The sequence below is a fragment of the Halictus rubicundus genome, chromosome 8, assembly GCF_050948215.1.
Source record: "Halictus rubicundus isolate RS-2024b chromosome 8, iyHalRubi1_principal, whole genome shotgun sequence".
NCBI classification, from domain to species: Eukaryota; Metazoa; Arthropoda; class Insecta; order Hymenoptera; family Halictidae; genus Halictus; species Halictus rubicundus.
Window position 1 is genome coordinate 5,567,168 of NC_135156.1, and position 16,544 is coordinate 5,583,711.

The 16,544-nt window shown below is 35.8% G+C and overlaps 1 protein-coding gene across 1 annotated transcript in view; it reads right to left on the reverse strand.

The window, feature by feature from the left end:
- Positions 1-7,628: 7,628 nt before the first annotated feature.
- Positions 7,629-16,544, reverse strand: part of Nachralpha4 (nicotinic acetylcholine receptor alpha4) — a 192,867-nt gene continuing 183,951 nt past the window's right edge. The window contains exons 9-12 of the mRNA XM_076792275.1: positions 9,730-9,876; positions 9,255-9,413; positions 8,849-9,098; positions 7,629-8,273 (exon numbers count right to left, since the gene is read on the reverse strand). Of these exons, the coding sequence (XP_076648390.1) occupies positions 8,082-8,273; positions 8,849-9,098; positions 9,255-9,413; positions 9,730-9,876 (748 nt within the window). The 3' untranslated portion in view covers positions 7,629-8,081. The remainder of the gene's footprint in view (positions 8,274-8,848; positions 9,099-9,254; positions 9,414-9,729; positions 9,877-16,544) is intronic.

Sequence of the window (16,544 nt, forward strand, 5' to 3'; positions counted from 1 at the left end):
CGAATGCTTTCGTCAAGCATGATTACAAAACCAAGCAACAAGAATCTCGTCCTTACATCATGTAGTCTTAGAACGACGGTCATCGATAATTCATAGGTACATATTTAACAAACGCTATACATAGTATTGGTATCTAACGATGGTAATCAATATATCGATAATTTTCAACGTTTACTTTTACTTTTCTCTGCTCGTTAGTTTTCCTCAATTTTAATAGCGCTAGCACTATTTAGTACACTTGTTTACTATAGTTAATCGTTAATTACGAAATTCATACTGTCATCCTTACTTTATCCTTAGTTCACGTTATTAAAACGTTCTCCGTTATCAAGAATTGTTCAGCTATTTGTTTCCATTAATACTACGAGACAATCGCGCCCGTTATTCTTCCTTTTTTGTTCTCTCTACACCGGAAGTTTCGTTTATCTCGTTTTTATTTTATTTCGAGGAACGAGTCGAACATTTTCACGTTTCCATCGCGGACAGATGATCGATTGTGTTATGATCAAGTGAATCAAATGTGTCTCCGCGACAAAAAATTAGCACAAGTTTTAACGGAAAGATCTTAATTCGCATAACGGTGGTTTTACTTTATATTATTAAACGTATGTGTAGAAAAAATTTCATTTCTGTTATCCAAGGTTTTTAGAAACCCTCACAAAGTTTTCTGTAAGTTCGTGGGCGTACATAGTATATGTGTACACTGTACACTATACTGCATGCTGACACAATGCCTCGTAGTCATAATCTCCTGAAACTTGAATTTAAGTACAGTTTCCAGCTCTAAAGTTGAGTTTAAAATTCAAGTTTCAATAGCGAAATGCGACTTCTACTTGTTTTTAATCGTCCAATTGGAAGTCAATAACGTTTCACTCGAATTTCGATTCCGGATCTTCGAGTATTGATTCAAATTGCAATTACACTGCCAAGTAAATTTTTTAATTTAATCGTAATTTGTAATGCTACGGTACAAGTGCAAATATTAATTTTAACCATTTAATTTGAATTTTAAGATCAATGGTAATATTTAAAATGAAATTAGAATATTTCATTGGAACTTAAAGTTTCATACATTCTGTTTGCAAGATGAAAGTGGTTAGTGCTCATTTTTTATAGCGGAGGGTAGCTCCAGTCGAAGGCCACTATAACCGACGATGATAGCGTATTATCATTAGCCTGCAAATGTTTATGCAGAATCACACTTTCATAGAATAATTTACAAAAGCTAAAATCGAACAGAAGTCTGTCTTCTTCATTAAGTACTTTACTAACGCAGGTTAACAGCAAAACGAACGTACTATTAAACTTCTGCTGACAATATGTTTGACCTGGATTTTTCATTTATTGCATAAACATTCTCAGTGGTATCATTTTAGTCTATATTGTATAGGATAAATCATATGACCAGTTAAAAATCAGTATTACAATAATAATCGATAGGAGTAGTTGCTGTAAAAATGCGACTGTTTACCAGCTATTTTATCAACTATTATATCATCGAAAAAAATACCATAAATAAGACTTAAATGCTTCACCCAGTTCATGTTTAAGCGAACATTTGTGGTCTCGTAGTTAGAATCCTGATCGTACAAAGACAAAATGGCTGACAACACAGCCGCATAACTTGAGCGCATTATGTTCGCAGTTATTTGTAATAGTCACTGAAATATTGACGTAAAACTGTTCCTGTCGTTCCAAATCATTCAAAACCTTGGTTCGCAAAAGTCATTTCGATGAACTGTGACATTTACACATTACTTTTTATACATGATTTCAGTAATGCTGTTTCTCTCTCTCTCTCTCTCTCTCTCTCTCTCTCTCTCTCTCTCCCACACTCAAAGCGAGCTACTCGATTTAAAGAAACGAAAATCGTTTTATCGAGTTCAGAAATGATATTCGAACGAATATTTGAAACGAATCGATCGCAACTTCTATTATTTAGAACGAATAATCGAACGAAACATCTAGTAGTCGTACAATCAAAAAATGACAGAAATCAGTTTGATTTGTTCGTTGTCGTTGATAAATAAAACTTACAAGTATGTTTTCGCTACAGATCATCATCGTGTTCTGAACAATACTCTGGGACTACCCAGGCTCTCGAAATAGTAAAAAAAGTCGAATTTATAGCCTCTGACTTACGTTACGGTTTTGTCTATGTACAGGTTATTTACACCTTAAGGTTAATTGGTTTTCTTCTATTTCGCTATTACCTAACTAGATACCAGTTGTTCATCCTCCCTTTAAATATAATTAGCTCTCCCCGACAGAAATAGCACTTTTTGTTATTTCGATCGCCATCCCCTAACATTAATTAAACGTCTGCGATTCATTAACAACTGTTAAAATATCAAAGTAACAATAGCTGACTATCGGTGGAATAATCTACTATTGTCAAAGTGAAACTTTAAGGTTCGTTATTGTGGGATCGAGCTAACGACCCGAGACACGCAGTAACCAATTTTAGTGATTGGTCCAAGCGAAAATCAACTATTTTTCTGTTCGCGCGATTAGATAAAACATCGATTAATGCGCTGATCATCGATGACTTGCGCGCAGTTTCTCTTTGCGTTTAGTGTTTTAAAAGACCGTGCTTCCTGGCGAAAGATTACTTATCTAGAAAATACTATAATGTCTATAATATATTTATAATGTATGGATAGTTGCAACAATTTTGATAACGATTAAATAAATTTATATACGTTTATAAGTATTTGAACACTTTAACAAAGAAACAAGATATGTTAATAATATTGTAATAGGTATATTGATTACACGAATAGAAATACGATAATCGAATCAGGATCATTCAGCATATACTAAACAAAATGTCTGAAACAAATGCTTTTTCAATCATGACAACTAAGTAATTAGTAACGACACAAGTACTATTGTTAAATAACAAATTTGAGACAGTTAAAAACAGTTAAAAAATTATTTTTTGAGTGACAATGTAAAACACGATTCCATATTATGAGAAAAAGTGAAGAATGTTACAAAAACTGTCGATTTACGCATCATAATTGAGAAGAATTTCTTTAAAAGTTACACCTTCTTTTACTTTTGTTTTATTTTACCGAATGAAAGTTGATGCTAATTAGCCTGTTCAATCACTCGCATTGGCTACCGCGTGACAGCTGTTTTTAACACACTAACGAATAATTACGACGTTACACGTAAATTAGTAACCGACTCTATCATAGAAAATTGTGTGCGTTCTTCCCTATTACTCTAGTGCAAAGTAAATTTTTCTTATTTGTTCGATCCTTCGAGGGAGGATCCTGGCTTCTTCTGGCTTACCACGATCGACGATACAGACCCCGATTTCCACTCTACCGTGTTTCGGCGTTTTCTGGACGATTTATCGATCAGGTAGCGAATATGTTTACTCGCGTTCGAATACTACATCTCCCGAGACCGATCTTCGATCGCTCGGTATAATAATTCATTCAACACATCCTCCCGGACATTACTCTATTTACCAATTGCATCTGGAAGATTATAATGACGTCGAACTTTATATTACCAGCATTAATTGATAAATAAGATGCCCCAACGTGTAACTTGAACACAGGGCTTGAAAACTGTCGTAATACCGATTTCGATTTTTAGAACGCTTATGAACGAACCTTTACACCGAATAACTCTGTTAATGTATTATCTGTTTCGATTATAGATAGATAGATAGATAAAGCAGCTGCATATTTTTCACATTCGAGCACACTATATTATTCAATGATACGAAGTTAATAAATAGAAGCTTTTACTTCTCGTCTCCAGTTTTTAGTTCTTTTTATATTGCAGTTAGTTTAAAATGAAAACATAGTGATAAAAACAAAGCATAGGGAAACATTTGATGAATTTTCGGACATTTAATACTTCGTATTTGACTCATCGCATCTAAAGAATATGAAAACAATAAAACGAGTACAAACTTTAAACACCATTCGAAACTATTATTGAAAAATTATTATTGAGTTATACAGTAATGATAAAACTTGGGTTCAATTTTCGAGTTGACTAATTAGAAAAGGTCCGACAATCGATACGGAGGCCAAAGCCGAAATAGATAGCAGTTGAAAATGTCGGTTCTCCGCAACAGTTATTCAGAACAAAGGTTCTCCACAGCTGTATTAATCAAATTCTTTTTACAACAATTTGAAAGAATTATTTTCGGAACCGTTTCAAACCCTGCTCGAAATACACAACCTAATGCGACCCATCGGTGGCAATTCTATCATAATAAAAGTGTTGTCGACCCTCTGGTGACCATAACACCACGACGAGGTACTACAAGTAGCGTACATATTTGATGCGCGTTCAGTATAATAAAAGCTTTGTAGGTACCTGCAACCAACTGGTAGTTATCGTGGAAATACGTATGGGAAATTTTGTTGGCGTCACCAATGGCCGTATGCGGTTCCAGAATAATTTCCGGACATGTGATTTATCAATTAACCCTCGTAGCCGTCATCGCCTCAGTCACTGGCTGACAAATAATCAAGGATTTCACCGATACAATGATACAAAAAACATCTCTCACGCTAACAACACTCTCTAATGGCAGTATTTACGTAATACCGATACAGTTCACCCTACAAATGTATTTACAAATCTAACGCGACGTAAGGCATCTTACATTCGGATGCGTTAGAACTATGACTCTCAGCTATGAACATGCCTAAGGACGTCGAAGAATTCGAGATTCGTGAACTTCGCGCGAACGTTCAACCGAGGTGCTCGTCGAAAATGTACCTCCAATGTCCCAAAAATATACTTCCTTGAATCATCCCTTGATGATTCCCGAGGTCATTTCAACTAACTTTTTCCCCATCTGTCGACACTGGTGTCCGCTGTAGCCGTGCTCTGATTGGTTCGCGTTGCTCGTTGATAACCCCTCCGCGGAGAACATTTTCGCAAAGGAAGAAGTTAGTTCAAATGACCTCTGGAACCTCCCCTTTCAAGGAAGTCCAACATTTTTGGGACACCCTGTATGTATGCACATATGATTGAACGCTCCGCGGAGTTGCAAATTAATGGTCGTTTCGCGGTAGCTTATGTTTAATTTCTTCTCGTTAAGGATTCGCAAATTCTCCGACGTGAGTTCTATCAGTCCGCTTTGCACGATGACGCGCAACTAACGATCATTTAACGACGATAGTTAGGATGTTTATACATGGCGCGTGATTGGACAAAAAAAAAGAACGGTCGAAACTAATAAAGAGAAGAAACGATGACAACCCACAGTAACATTAACCACGTACTACGGCATTGAACAACGACGTCATCGGTTGTTCAATCAGCTACATCTATCAGCTTTAGAATTCGTATGCTTTACTTGTTCTTACCATACTATTGGTTATTATTATTGTAATGTCTCGCATGTTTCGATTCTTTCGTTACAAAATACAGTATTCGCACCGAGACTAATGTTATCTGTAACGAAACTTCACTCAATCTTAAACCGCGTGCACCGAATGGCGGGGAACGTATGATCATTTTCGCAAAATTATGTTAATTATTCGAACTGGACACGGTTTTGTGGTTGTTGAAACAGTTTTCTTGGAAAGGCTTCGGTGACTCTCAAATAATCGGTGAAAAGCTTTAGGTATAGGCATAGTCGCCAGATCATGGCTTGTTCCCCCACTCTAATTTCCTCTTCTAGCACGCTATACCCCACGCGTCCGCTATGGCCCGGTCACGTGACGCGTTCCGTCTCAGTCGAGCATGTGTCACAATGTCACGTAACTAACCCGGTACTGGCAGATAGAGGGTAACTTTTTCCCCTGAATTCGTGCTACCTCCCCTCATCTGGCGACCATGGGTATGAGAAGCGTGATCCACCGAAGAACATAATTAGAATTATTTGTAACAAAGCTTAGTCGATAGTGTAACCAACAGGTGCCAGTTATCAAATGACACTAAAACCCTTGAACGCAGGCTGGCACGCATATGGTCGTTTTATAATAAACAGTAATGTAGAAACATTGAATCCCACTTATTATGACCAACACAGTACACATTGGCATTATGAACCACCGATGGTGTATTTTTCAACCGAAATTGAATCGAGCTCTTGTGATATTTAATCGTGACCCTGAACTCAACATGATACACCGGTGACCATACTGCAATGCTTTTTGAAATTTTGTACATGTACATTCCTAATGAAATATGTTCTCTCCGTGAACCTTTGTGCACTGTTCAGCTAAATGTTGAATTACAATTTTCTGAAACTGATAGAATTAAAACTAACGCCTAAATAAGAGGGAAAATTGATTCATAATTCGATTAGCAATGTATTTAGTAAATTAGTTTACTTCTGTAACAAGAGTACGCGATTAGAAACAAAATTATGCTTTTCGATTAAATCGACAGTGCACAAGAGTTAATGGAAGCATGCACTCACAAAATTGCCCATAATATCATTCGAATAGTATGAATCACAGGAGCATCTTTACATAAAGAATATAGAGAATACAATTTCTTTCTAGAGACGTTAGAAATAACAATTTGGTGGTCTGTAAATTTGGATGAATCTCAATTATTCATTTTGTGACGATAAGCGCTAATAAACCGAGGTGCGTTTGTGGTGGGACCACGATGTAGGTTAATTGAGTATTTAACGGTATCTTACAAAACAATTCAGAACTTCGAGTGATATTTCGTTACATTCATACGTGTGATCCATGATCTCTCTTCCTTAAAGATACATTCGTACAAACGGGTATGTACGTTCCTAAATGTTTAAAGCTAATCGATTATACATTAAGTTACACACTAAATTCGTGTCGTACAACGAGCTACCTACAATCGTGATGCCTAAGAATAATTTTTCTTAACGTGTCGGATAAACGGTATATATAAAACACGCGATCGTACGACAGTTTATTCGTCAATGTTTATTAACCCTTGGTCGACCGATCGATTTCCCGATAGTTAACGCGTTTACTTTACCACACATCTGTGACGCGGAGTCAAGGGTTTAACTAAATTATTATTTACCTTTACTTAGGTTGTTGCTTTAAACCCGATTAAGTAGTGGCAGCTTCATATTACGATTTACTTGAGCAGACTATATAGGTATAAGTGTCTTCAAAAGGGTGTCGTTCGCTGTTCTCAATGACGACACTCGAATTAAGTCAGGAATCAATGACCTCGTGTCATTTGCTTCGAGTCGATGACGGTGCAATGAAGGAAGATTCCCAGAGTCTCTTTCCTTTTTCACAAGGAACGTTTGTCAATTGCAAATCAAATTTGCAAATTTATTGACTCTTATTCATAAATGATGTACACGTTTCTAAACTGAACTAAATCGAATATATGTGATTAAATTATCTTTTCTCAAATGAAAGTTACGTATTAGTAGATGGTTAATTATTTTACAATTACACATTCTTGAACATTTTCTTCGGTCGTCGATATCAAATATTAGTTAGCTATAATGATTATAAATTGAGAAAAAAAAATTGGAAAATTTTTTAATTGTAAGAAATCTATTTCCGATTAACATTAAAGTATTTTTGTTGTAATTTAAGACATACCATATATTTAATAGAATATTAACTAAATAAATTAGATTATACCATTACGTCAGCGTTTTGTTGAAAAACGTAGTGCTTCCGTATATTCGTCATTTATGAACAAGCTTTCAATTGGCATTCGCTGTTTCCATTAAATTTTGTTTGTTTCCTAATTAAATATTACCTCCTACCTGAATGTCAATCGAAGTCAACGGAAGCTCCATTTGGAATGTTCTTGGCTTAATGTTTTCAACGGGATTTTATGGATAATATCATAGTGAAGAATAAATGTCGATCGTTAATCAAGAGGAAGATAGCAATTCGGAAGTGCTCGATCGAATCTCCCTTCATTTCGGTTTGTTTCGCATCCTGTACTTGGTGCACGTCGTATACTTTACAATCGTCTTAGAAAATGGAGCCCCTTTACCGTAATTTCGTTATTGAACGTCGCTGGAAGTCGGAAGTTCCTAAGACTAGGATGGGTTTCCGGGTTGGTAGTGAGTTACTTCCGGTTCTTGGTCCTTAGTCTTTAATTACGGTGCAGGGCTCGGGCATGGACTATTGCGGCGGGCAGTTCACTACTGTGGTGGTTGCGAAATCACTGAATTTTTTATCAATTGGTACCCTGTCGTCGTAGAGTGTCGGAGCTTGCAGGATTATCCCAGCTGTGCCAACAAACACTGCCAAAGTGAAGATCCAAAGGAACAGTCTGTCTAGGACCATCGCCACGTACTTCCAGTCCTCCTTCACCTTTTTTTTTCACCAATTAGGAAAATTCAATGTTTAATTATGTTACATGACAGCGATGAAATTGAATTCTTATAGAACCAATTGTTACAGTAGTGCGCACTTTCGGCAACATTTGCTCAAATTCTTGCACTACTGGATAGCGTTTCTCTTCCGGGAATTGACTCGAGCACAGCTCGACAAAGTGAGTGACTAGATATAGCGAGTGAAAACGAGATAGACGCGATCCATCCAGCATCAACGGTCGAGGTTCGACGCTACAAAAGGATATCGCGAGCGTAAAAAAATTCAAATTCTTCCGAAAATTTTTGCGATTAAAAATGAGTTCAAACATGACGTAAATCGTAAAGATGATGTTTGCGTAAAGATCTTCTCCGTGACTTTCAAGGAAGTACAGCATTTTTGAAAGTGCCTGTATTACAGCCATTCCAGCAAATTTTGTATACATAATTGATCATATATATTTGAAAACAAGACAACTTTCTAAGAATTGAACCGATTGACTTGAGTTTTACAAATTGCAAGTCACTGTTGTAAATATTGCACTGTTGCACAATATTTATCGTGCAAACGTTTACCTTGGTTGAGTCTTCGAGCATTTTTGTATGCTCGGCGATGAAACGCACGCAGATGCAGGATTTATGAATTTCTGGAGGACAGCGCGAGTGTGAAAAAGCCGGAGGACTCCGCAGAACTGGACTTTTAACTTCCTCGATCCCTGCGTCGCCGGAAACGGAAAGATCCTCGCACTCGGTGTGAAGAGGAAGCGGCGGCAACGGGGGTCCGTGAATTAAACAGCTTCCGCCGAATCTTGCACCGTCAGCGAGACTGAATTCCGAACAAGACAATGCAATTTTAAATGAACTATTCCGGTTTTCAAATTTTTAAATAATAAACACATTTCCATCATTGAAATTCTAATAACTAACTTATTCTAATTGTTTGTTTAAGAGTAAGCGAAAAATACTAATTTATATACAATACCTGGAAGGTGAAAGGTCTTCTTTCGAAGGAACGCGACTATGAAATCGCTTAGGTGTTAAATGTTCTTCGCTATCCTCCTGAGTGGATGACTGGTAAGGATAATAGCAACTTTTCTCTTTGCCTCTTACCGTTCTCATTAACACTCTACCCGAAGTATACCTGTAAATCAAAATAAATTCATAAGATATCATTAATGTAATAACGGTTATTATTACGTATATACATTCAAGAAATAACATGTAAAATCAAGTTAGCAAAACAATTTCTATACCAGCTTTAAAGAATGTAAAAAACGAAAATTTTGCATAATTTCTGAACGTCAATTAACTTGTTAGTTAAAATAGGACTGACTCTAGGAGAAAATACATTTAAAATATAATCTCTTGAAATTTTTAATACGATTGTTCTTAAAATTTTCAATTTTTTTTTACAAAAGACAGTGATTTTGAATACAGAACATTCGCTAAATTCTTACCTGTTCGGGTCAAATTTATATTGCGGCCTCCGCATAACTAACAAGCGGGGAAGAATGTGAATAAAGACTCTTTTCACCCAAGGCGCCATTTTATGTGTCTGCGGTGATCGAAAGTGAACATTAAGGACAACCACTGTCACGCAAATGCTGTAAAACAGAAAGAAAAAGTGACCTTTAGAATCACGTACGAGAATGCATTCAGTATTGTACGTGAAAACAAATGAACAATATAAAATACAATTTTTTCACAAGATAGAATGTATGATATAAGAAAACTGAACTTAAAAATTCATATGTTAATTTTGCTAATCTCCTATTGATTATATTTCGTTTCATATAATAAATTGCATGTAAAATCAACTTCTGCTCGTTTGTACCAACTACACAACATAAATTATATATGTGAACAATTTTTATTAAAATTATAGTTATTTTAATAAAAAAACTAATGACTGTGGTGGAACGACAGAATGTAAATCTTACGGAGCTATTCATAATGGAGACCCATTCTAGGTTGGCTTGCTCTTAGCAGTTAGGGTTAAGGGACAGGCTGCGATTTAAATTAAACTGGGTTCCTTTGATTTTACGTAGAACCATTTATTGGCTCGGAAACTCGCCTCTCCGCGTTCACCTTTAAATGTGTACGCCTTCTTCCTCCCCTTTTATGTTTGCCCTTTGTCTTTCTCCGGGAAATCGGATTAATTGATTCCGATTCAATTAAGGCTTTTCAATTTTTTCCAAGATTAATACTAGACGTGCCGGGCAATTAAAATTACTTGGTTTTATTTTTTTTTTTAATGAAAATTACAAGAGTACCAGTGCTGTGATTCGACACGATTATTATTGTATGATCGAATAAACAAATTTATTTAATAAATAGATATAGATTCGTTGATATCGAATAGATATAGGAGTTACATAGGCATTTATGTTTTCTCTTTAGTCGTTTTAACGAACTAAGAATGACGCAGTATTTTTAAGTTCTTTAAATGATTTTACTGTTTTGATATCACAAATAAAAATTAAATGGCGTTCAGAAGAGTTACAAGCTTTCAATATGGTGCACAATGGGCCGCAATTCGTGTTGAATTTACAATCAGAAAAGGAATGTTTGCTCATGTGGACAGAAACATGGAATTCGGTGTAAAATTGTTTACGTACGCAACTCCGTTTTCATAGCTCTCGAAGGTTTCAATTATTGATCGTTTTTGTGTGGCACAGCGTTTCAAACATTAACAATGATGTAGTTGAAATGGCATAACAATGTTTCGCAAGTTAAACAGAAGGAATCGTTAAGATCGATACGCACGAGACTCGTTCTAAAAAACGATGTGCCTTTTATTAAAATAATAAAATAATAAAAAAGAAAAGGTCTAATACAAAAGTAAAAAAAGATATTGTTACATTATTCTCGACTTTTTTTAGATGATTAAAAGGGAAAATAAATTGTCGTTTATATTTAGCTTCTTAAAATTGACCTGGACAAGTTTTATTTTGCATAAACCTCCGCAGTCTGTTCACAATAGGATTAGAGACGCATTATTTTAATCACGTACATCACATTACGCTGCATTATTTTACGTCGTACGGGAAACTGTGCCACAACGTAGCAAATAACAGCTGGCAAATAATGGAAAATATTTTGGGATCTAACAAGTGGAGTGAAATTGTAATCTCGCACTTAAGTAATGATGGAACGTCGCAGTTAAGTAATGACAGAGTGTGAATGCGAATATTCAAAGAGATAGGGAAAAACAAGACTGGAGGGGTGGGGTGTGGGTGTAACAGTGTCGAAATGATGACACTGTTGAATGATACTGACAAATGATTCCAATACAATATTCGAGGAATGGAAAGATGCGGTATGTGTGACACGTTAATCAGTAGCAGCATCGACCGGGAGTTGTCTCCGCCCAAGGTGGAACCAAGGAACCCACCCCTTTTCTCCAGTGAATTTCAAGGGGATGGTTGAACGATCCTCTGTATTAAACCACGCCGCCGCGCCGTTATTGCTTTTTCCGAGAAACGCAGAGGCATTGTGCTGCCATTAAAACCAAGATCGACCATCCCTTCGTATCAAATATTTCTGGTGCGTTACGAAGCCACCAAAACTTTCAGTCTTAACGGGGTATGTGCTTTTGTCGAAATAAAAGAGATGAATTTCCCAAAAATTGTATATTCTGTTAGTACGACCTATCTGGCATACTGCCAATGTTTTATTTGCGAAACTTTTAAACTCCTCGATTTATAGACGAAAAAGTGCAGTCGTATTTCACAGTGGTAACAGATACTTTAAACGCGTTCTTATCTGAAATACTGCTGAATCGATTTGTATACAATTTTCCAGTAACATTCTTCGCTCCTTGGCGAAGCGAGTTGATTCGTAGATTAAACTTTACTAGATATCTGAGTACATACCAATTCGGCGCCGCGGCGCCCTAACCTGTCAAAAACGCTGAAAATCGCATTTTCAATTCATGTTCGCAATATAATTTCATACGTACAAAAAATTATTGAATTTCAGGGTAAATTTTAAGGTTTTATTGTTTGATTATTTTAAAAACTTTATTATTTGGTTATTCTCAAACCAAACTTTACTCTTTTAGAGGTAGGTACGATTTATGTTACTGACTATTAAAATTGTGCTTTTTGTACAGTTTTAAGATGTAGAATAATATATGAGCCGTTCACTGCACAAATCGATTAACTCCACTTTTTGAAAAATCTTAAATTTAAGTGTCAAAGCACTTGGTATAACCATAACCTTTTATATTTATAATAACTTTCCCGAATAATAAAGATTAACACCATTAAATAATTTATTTCGGAGGCCATTTTGATTAATTCCGTACTCTAACGTAAATCTTATTAATGTAAATCTGAATTAAAGTAAAATAAATTAGTCAGTGACAGTCTAATTGCCGCAGGATCAAGTACTTGTGAAGTCAAAGTAATTATTATTAAGAATAAAGTTTAATTGGGTATGTTTTAACTTCTACTGTATACTTTACCAATATTACACGGGCTACATATTTTTTCAGCCTTTTCAATATCGTTCCCAGATCGTATTTAGGTTTGAATTATTATATACAATTATTTCAATTTGTCAGTGGTTTTAAAGAAATAAATATTATACCGTTATAATCCAGATGAGTGAGACTAATAGCATTGTGGATGTGGAAAACAGTGAATCATCTGATGGTTCTTCAATACGATTTATCAACAAAAAGTCTGGCTCAAGAAAACTTCTTCTGATGGCAATAGTAACAATATAGCAACAAACACATTGATTGGAAGGAAAAGAAGTTGTAATCCTGATAATTGGCCCCGAAATTTACAAAAGTACAAAAGAACAAAAAGTTTGGCATACAGGAATAAAGGAGTTTAGGTTACTTTAGTTAATTTAGTTTAGGACTTTTATCGGTTAGGCATTTTGGATATATGAGCCGTTCATTGTACAAATCGATTAACTCCACAAGTCACATAAAAATTGTAACATTACTGACGATTATTTTTTGGCTATTCTTTCTTATTAATTTTATATACCGTTAGATGAAAGCTACATCTGTATTTATGCATTCTACAATATTTATTTGAATTTATCTTATAAAGGGAATTTTAAAAAACAATGTACATTATTTCATCGCATTTCTCAACTCTTTGTTTTATGGAGTTAATCGATTTGTGCAATGAACGGCTTATATAATTAATAAGCTACTGTAGATATACTAGCGAGAATTCCTCGTTTACGGTTTCAACATTGACCTTTTTTTTCTGACGGCCTTTCCAGCAATGTATCGTGCGAGTACTGTGTTCTCTAGTTTCTTGATCCCTGCGTTGTAAAACACAATAAACGGGAACGCGAAATTGTGTGAAGAACACTCGGGAAAAAGCTCACGCGTCGCGCCTTACAATGTGGAACTGAGTCGCAGCGAGTTTCCTAGCCGAACTTTGATGTCGATTCACACTTGGTCCCCATTGTCGTACATTTAAATAAAAATACCTCCTTAGCCTGTAAGACCGGTTCTGTAAAACGTGATAAGCCTAAATGAGAAGTAACGCGAGGGACCCTGGAGTACAGTACGAACTTTCGTATTGCGTCACGGTATTACTTTGTTGGTAATTGACATCCAAACTGTCAGCTGTTAGAACAGAGAATTGCAATGTATCGACACACTTAGTTCGGTTTATTCGGAAACTTTCTTCAGTCGTTTGTCACTTTGGTTTCGAACTTGACGGAGGCCGAATTGTACAGCACACTACATATTGTCACAAACATATTATTTAGAAAAAGTTTTAATCATTTCAATTAGTTGAAAATAGTACTATTAAATTAGTCTATTAAATTTTTTCAATGTCTTTATTGCTTCTACTCATTCTTGTGATAAACGCATACCTAAAATTAGTTTATTAAAATTAGATTTTGAAAAAAATGTCGTATTTTAGTTTACACAAAACATTAGGAGTGAGACAGTTGGTAGAAAAAATGGAGTTCGAAGTGTAGTATATAACAACGGTCACAACAAGTATTGTTTTACCTACAATGAATAAAACCTTGGCTTTTCCGAGTGAAATTCCAGTGTGTCACGGGCGATTGAAAAGAAGCGAAGGGCACGCCAAGGATAAAATGAGAACAGCTAAAAAAACGTATAATGGGAAGAATTTTTAATATGTCAGAATCGAGCGACAAGTTGGAATTATTGCAATTTTGATGAACTTGGAATGACTATGCTATAACTGTTCTGGAAAAACCTAATGTTTTCATCAGATTTTCGAGTGAATTTATAAAAATTGTCTGAAGCCTGAACATGCAATTTTGTTATTATTACAAAAGTAATATACATCAGCCGCATTTATTACTCGGCAGTTCTGGTGTTAAGTTTACTCTGAATAAGGAAAGATAAATATAGTTAATCATTGATAGGTAGAAATTATACAATAATTCGACATAATGATGTTAATTTTTCAGTGCTAATGCCTTCTTTTCTTACGCGTGCTTGCACATTTGAAAATTGACTGCAGTAGATTTGTATCCGACGCCATTATAGGTGGATTAATGATCGTGAGCAAGACAAATTAGTGTTGTAATTTAAGAGAATTATACCGTACCCTTAATTACTTGCCTCTCTGACGTAAAAGAAATGTTTCCAAAATTCGCAAATCTAAAATTACAATATTGAATTTCGCATGATTTAAGAATTGAGAGAGAGAGTATGTGTATTGATAGAACATTTTAAACGAGGATTTGAAAATATAGAAGAAATGCATGATGCCAGTGATAATACACCGAATTAATTGTTAAGAAAATAACAACTAATTTACAAATATAATTCAGTACTAATTGTAAACGAAACATTAATAGCGTAATAAAATGTAACATAGGGTAAGGGATTCAATTACTGTGTCTTTATTAATTGCACTCATTGTTAAAGCATAATGAGTATTAAAAAAGAGATATTAAATTGTTTTCATTAAAATCAGTGAATATATGTGTCATATATATATATATCTCTTGTTTAACATTCATTACGCTTTAAAAATAAGTATAATTAATATAGGCACAGTAATTAGTATCCCCACAGTAATTGGATCCCTCACCCTACCCTCCCGTTCTGGCACTAAGCGGTATCGAGCGAACAACTTCAAAAGGAAAAGGGGGGATAGAGATTTTCTTGTTGCGGGGAAAACATCGTGGTCTTATATCGAAAGAAAACTGTGTAAGGGAATATCGTCATGCCAGATCGTTAGCCAACGATCTATCAATCGGTCACGGTGAACTGAACGTACTGATCGTTGGCAATAACAATAATTTCTTTCTGGCCGAATTTGCCGGCCTTCACAGTTTCCTGGGCATCGGCAGGTTTCGTTAGCTCCCCTTTGCTTCTCGCTGCCCCCAACGCTGCTCTTTGTGTATTTTTTTGCCAACGCTCTCTCGTGGTGCGCTTCGCCCATCAAGCGTTCTTTCTTCGTGACTGATGGGCAACGATGATGAAGCGACTTGGAAATTTGTAGGACACCGGTTTTCTCGTCATGACGTAGGAAACTCCGGGCCGAAGGAGAATAAAAAGCATCGTGCATCGAAAACGCTGAGCCAAGAGTCTTTTGAAGTTCCAGTTTCGTCGAGGATCGTCTGGCGATTACCTTTCCACGGGCTACGACCCTCAGGATTTGTAGCTGAGCAACTCGAGTCCCGATGCGCATTTTGCTACAACTCTATATCACCGTTCGAGGAAATATCGTTATGTTTACTCTCCACGCTGCGATCCACTAGGTGATTCATTTCTAACGAACATTTACCCCGCGGCAGTGGGAATAGCTCTGAGACTTTTACCGGTAGATATTTGGGACATGTATCGAGAAAACATTGTAGTAACCCTGCACGATCGACACTCAGGCACAAAAATAAGTGGACACTTAGTGGAAACAGGTAAAAATGAAGTTTAGTCGAATTAACACGACTGTTAGAAATTTAAGTTTTATTTATTATATATTCTTATAGCGATTAGAGTATTTAGTGAATAATTGAAGTTCATATTTACATCTTTGTGTAAACATGCCGCACCATAACGAAAATGACAGCTATTTATCAGGAGACAAAAATAAGTGGACACTCATGGAAATGCGTAATAAATGAAAAACATAACAAAATTAGTACTTGGTATTGCCGCCATTTGCTTGTATTATTACCTCCAGACGTCGAGGAATACTTTGTATTAACTTTTCAATAGAAGCGTTACTAATTTTTTCAAATTCAGACTTTAACCTTTCGAAAAAATCGATCTTATTATTTCGCTGGTCCAATGGAACTTTTGCGT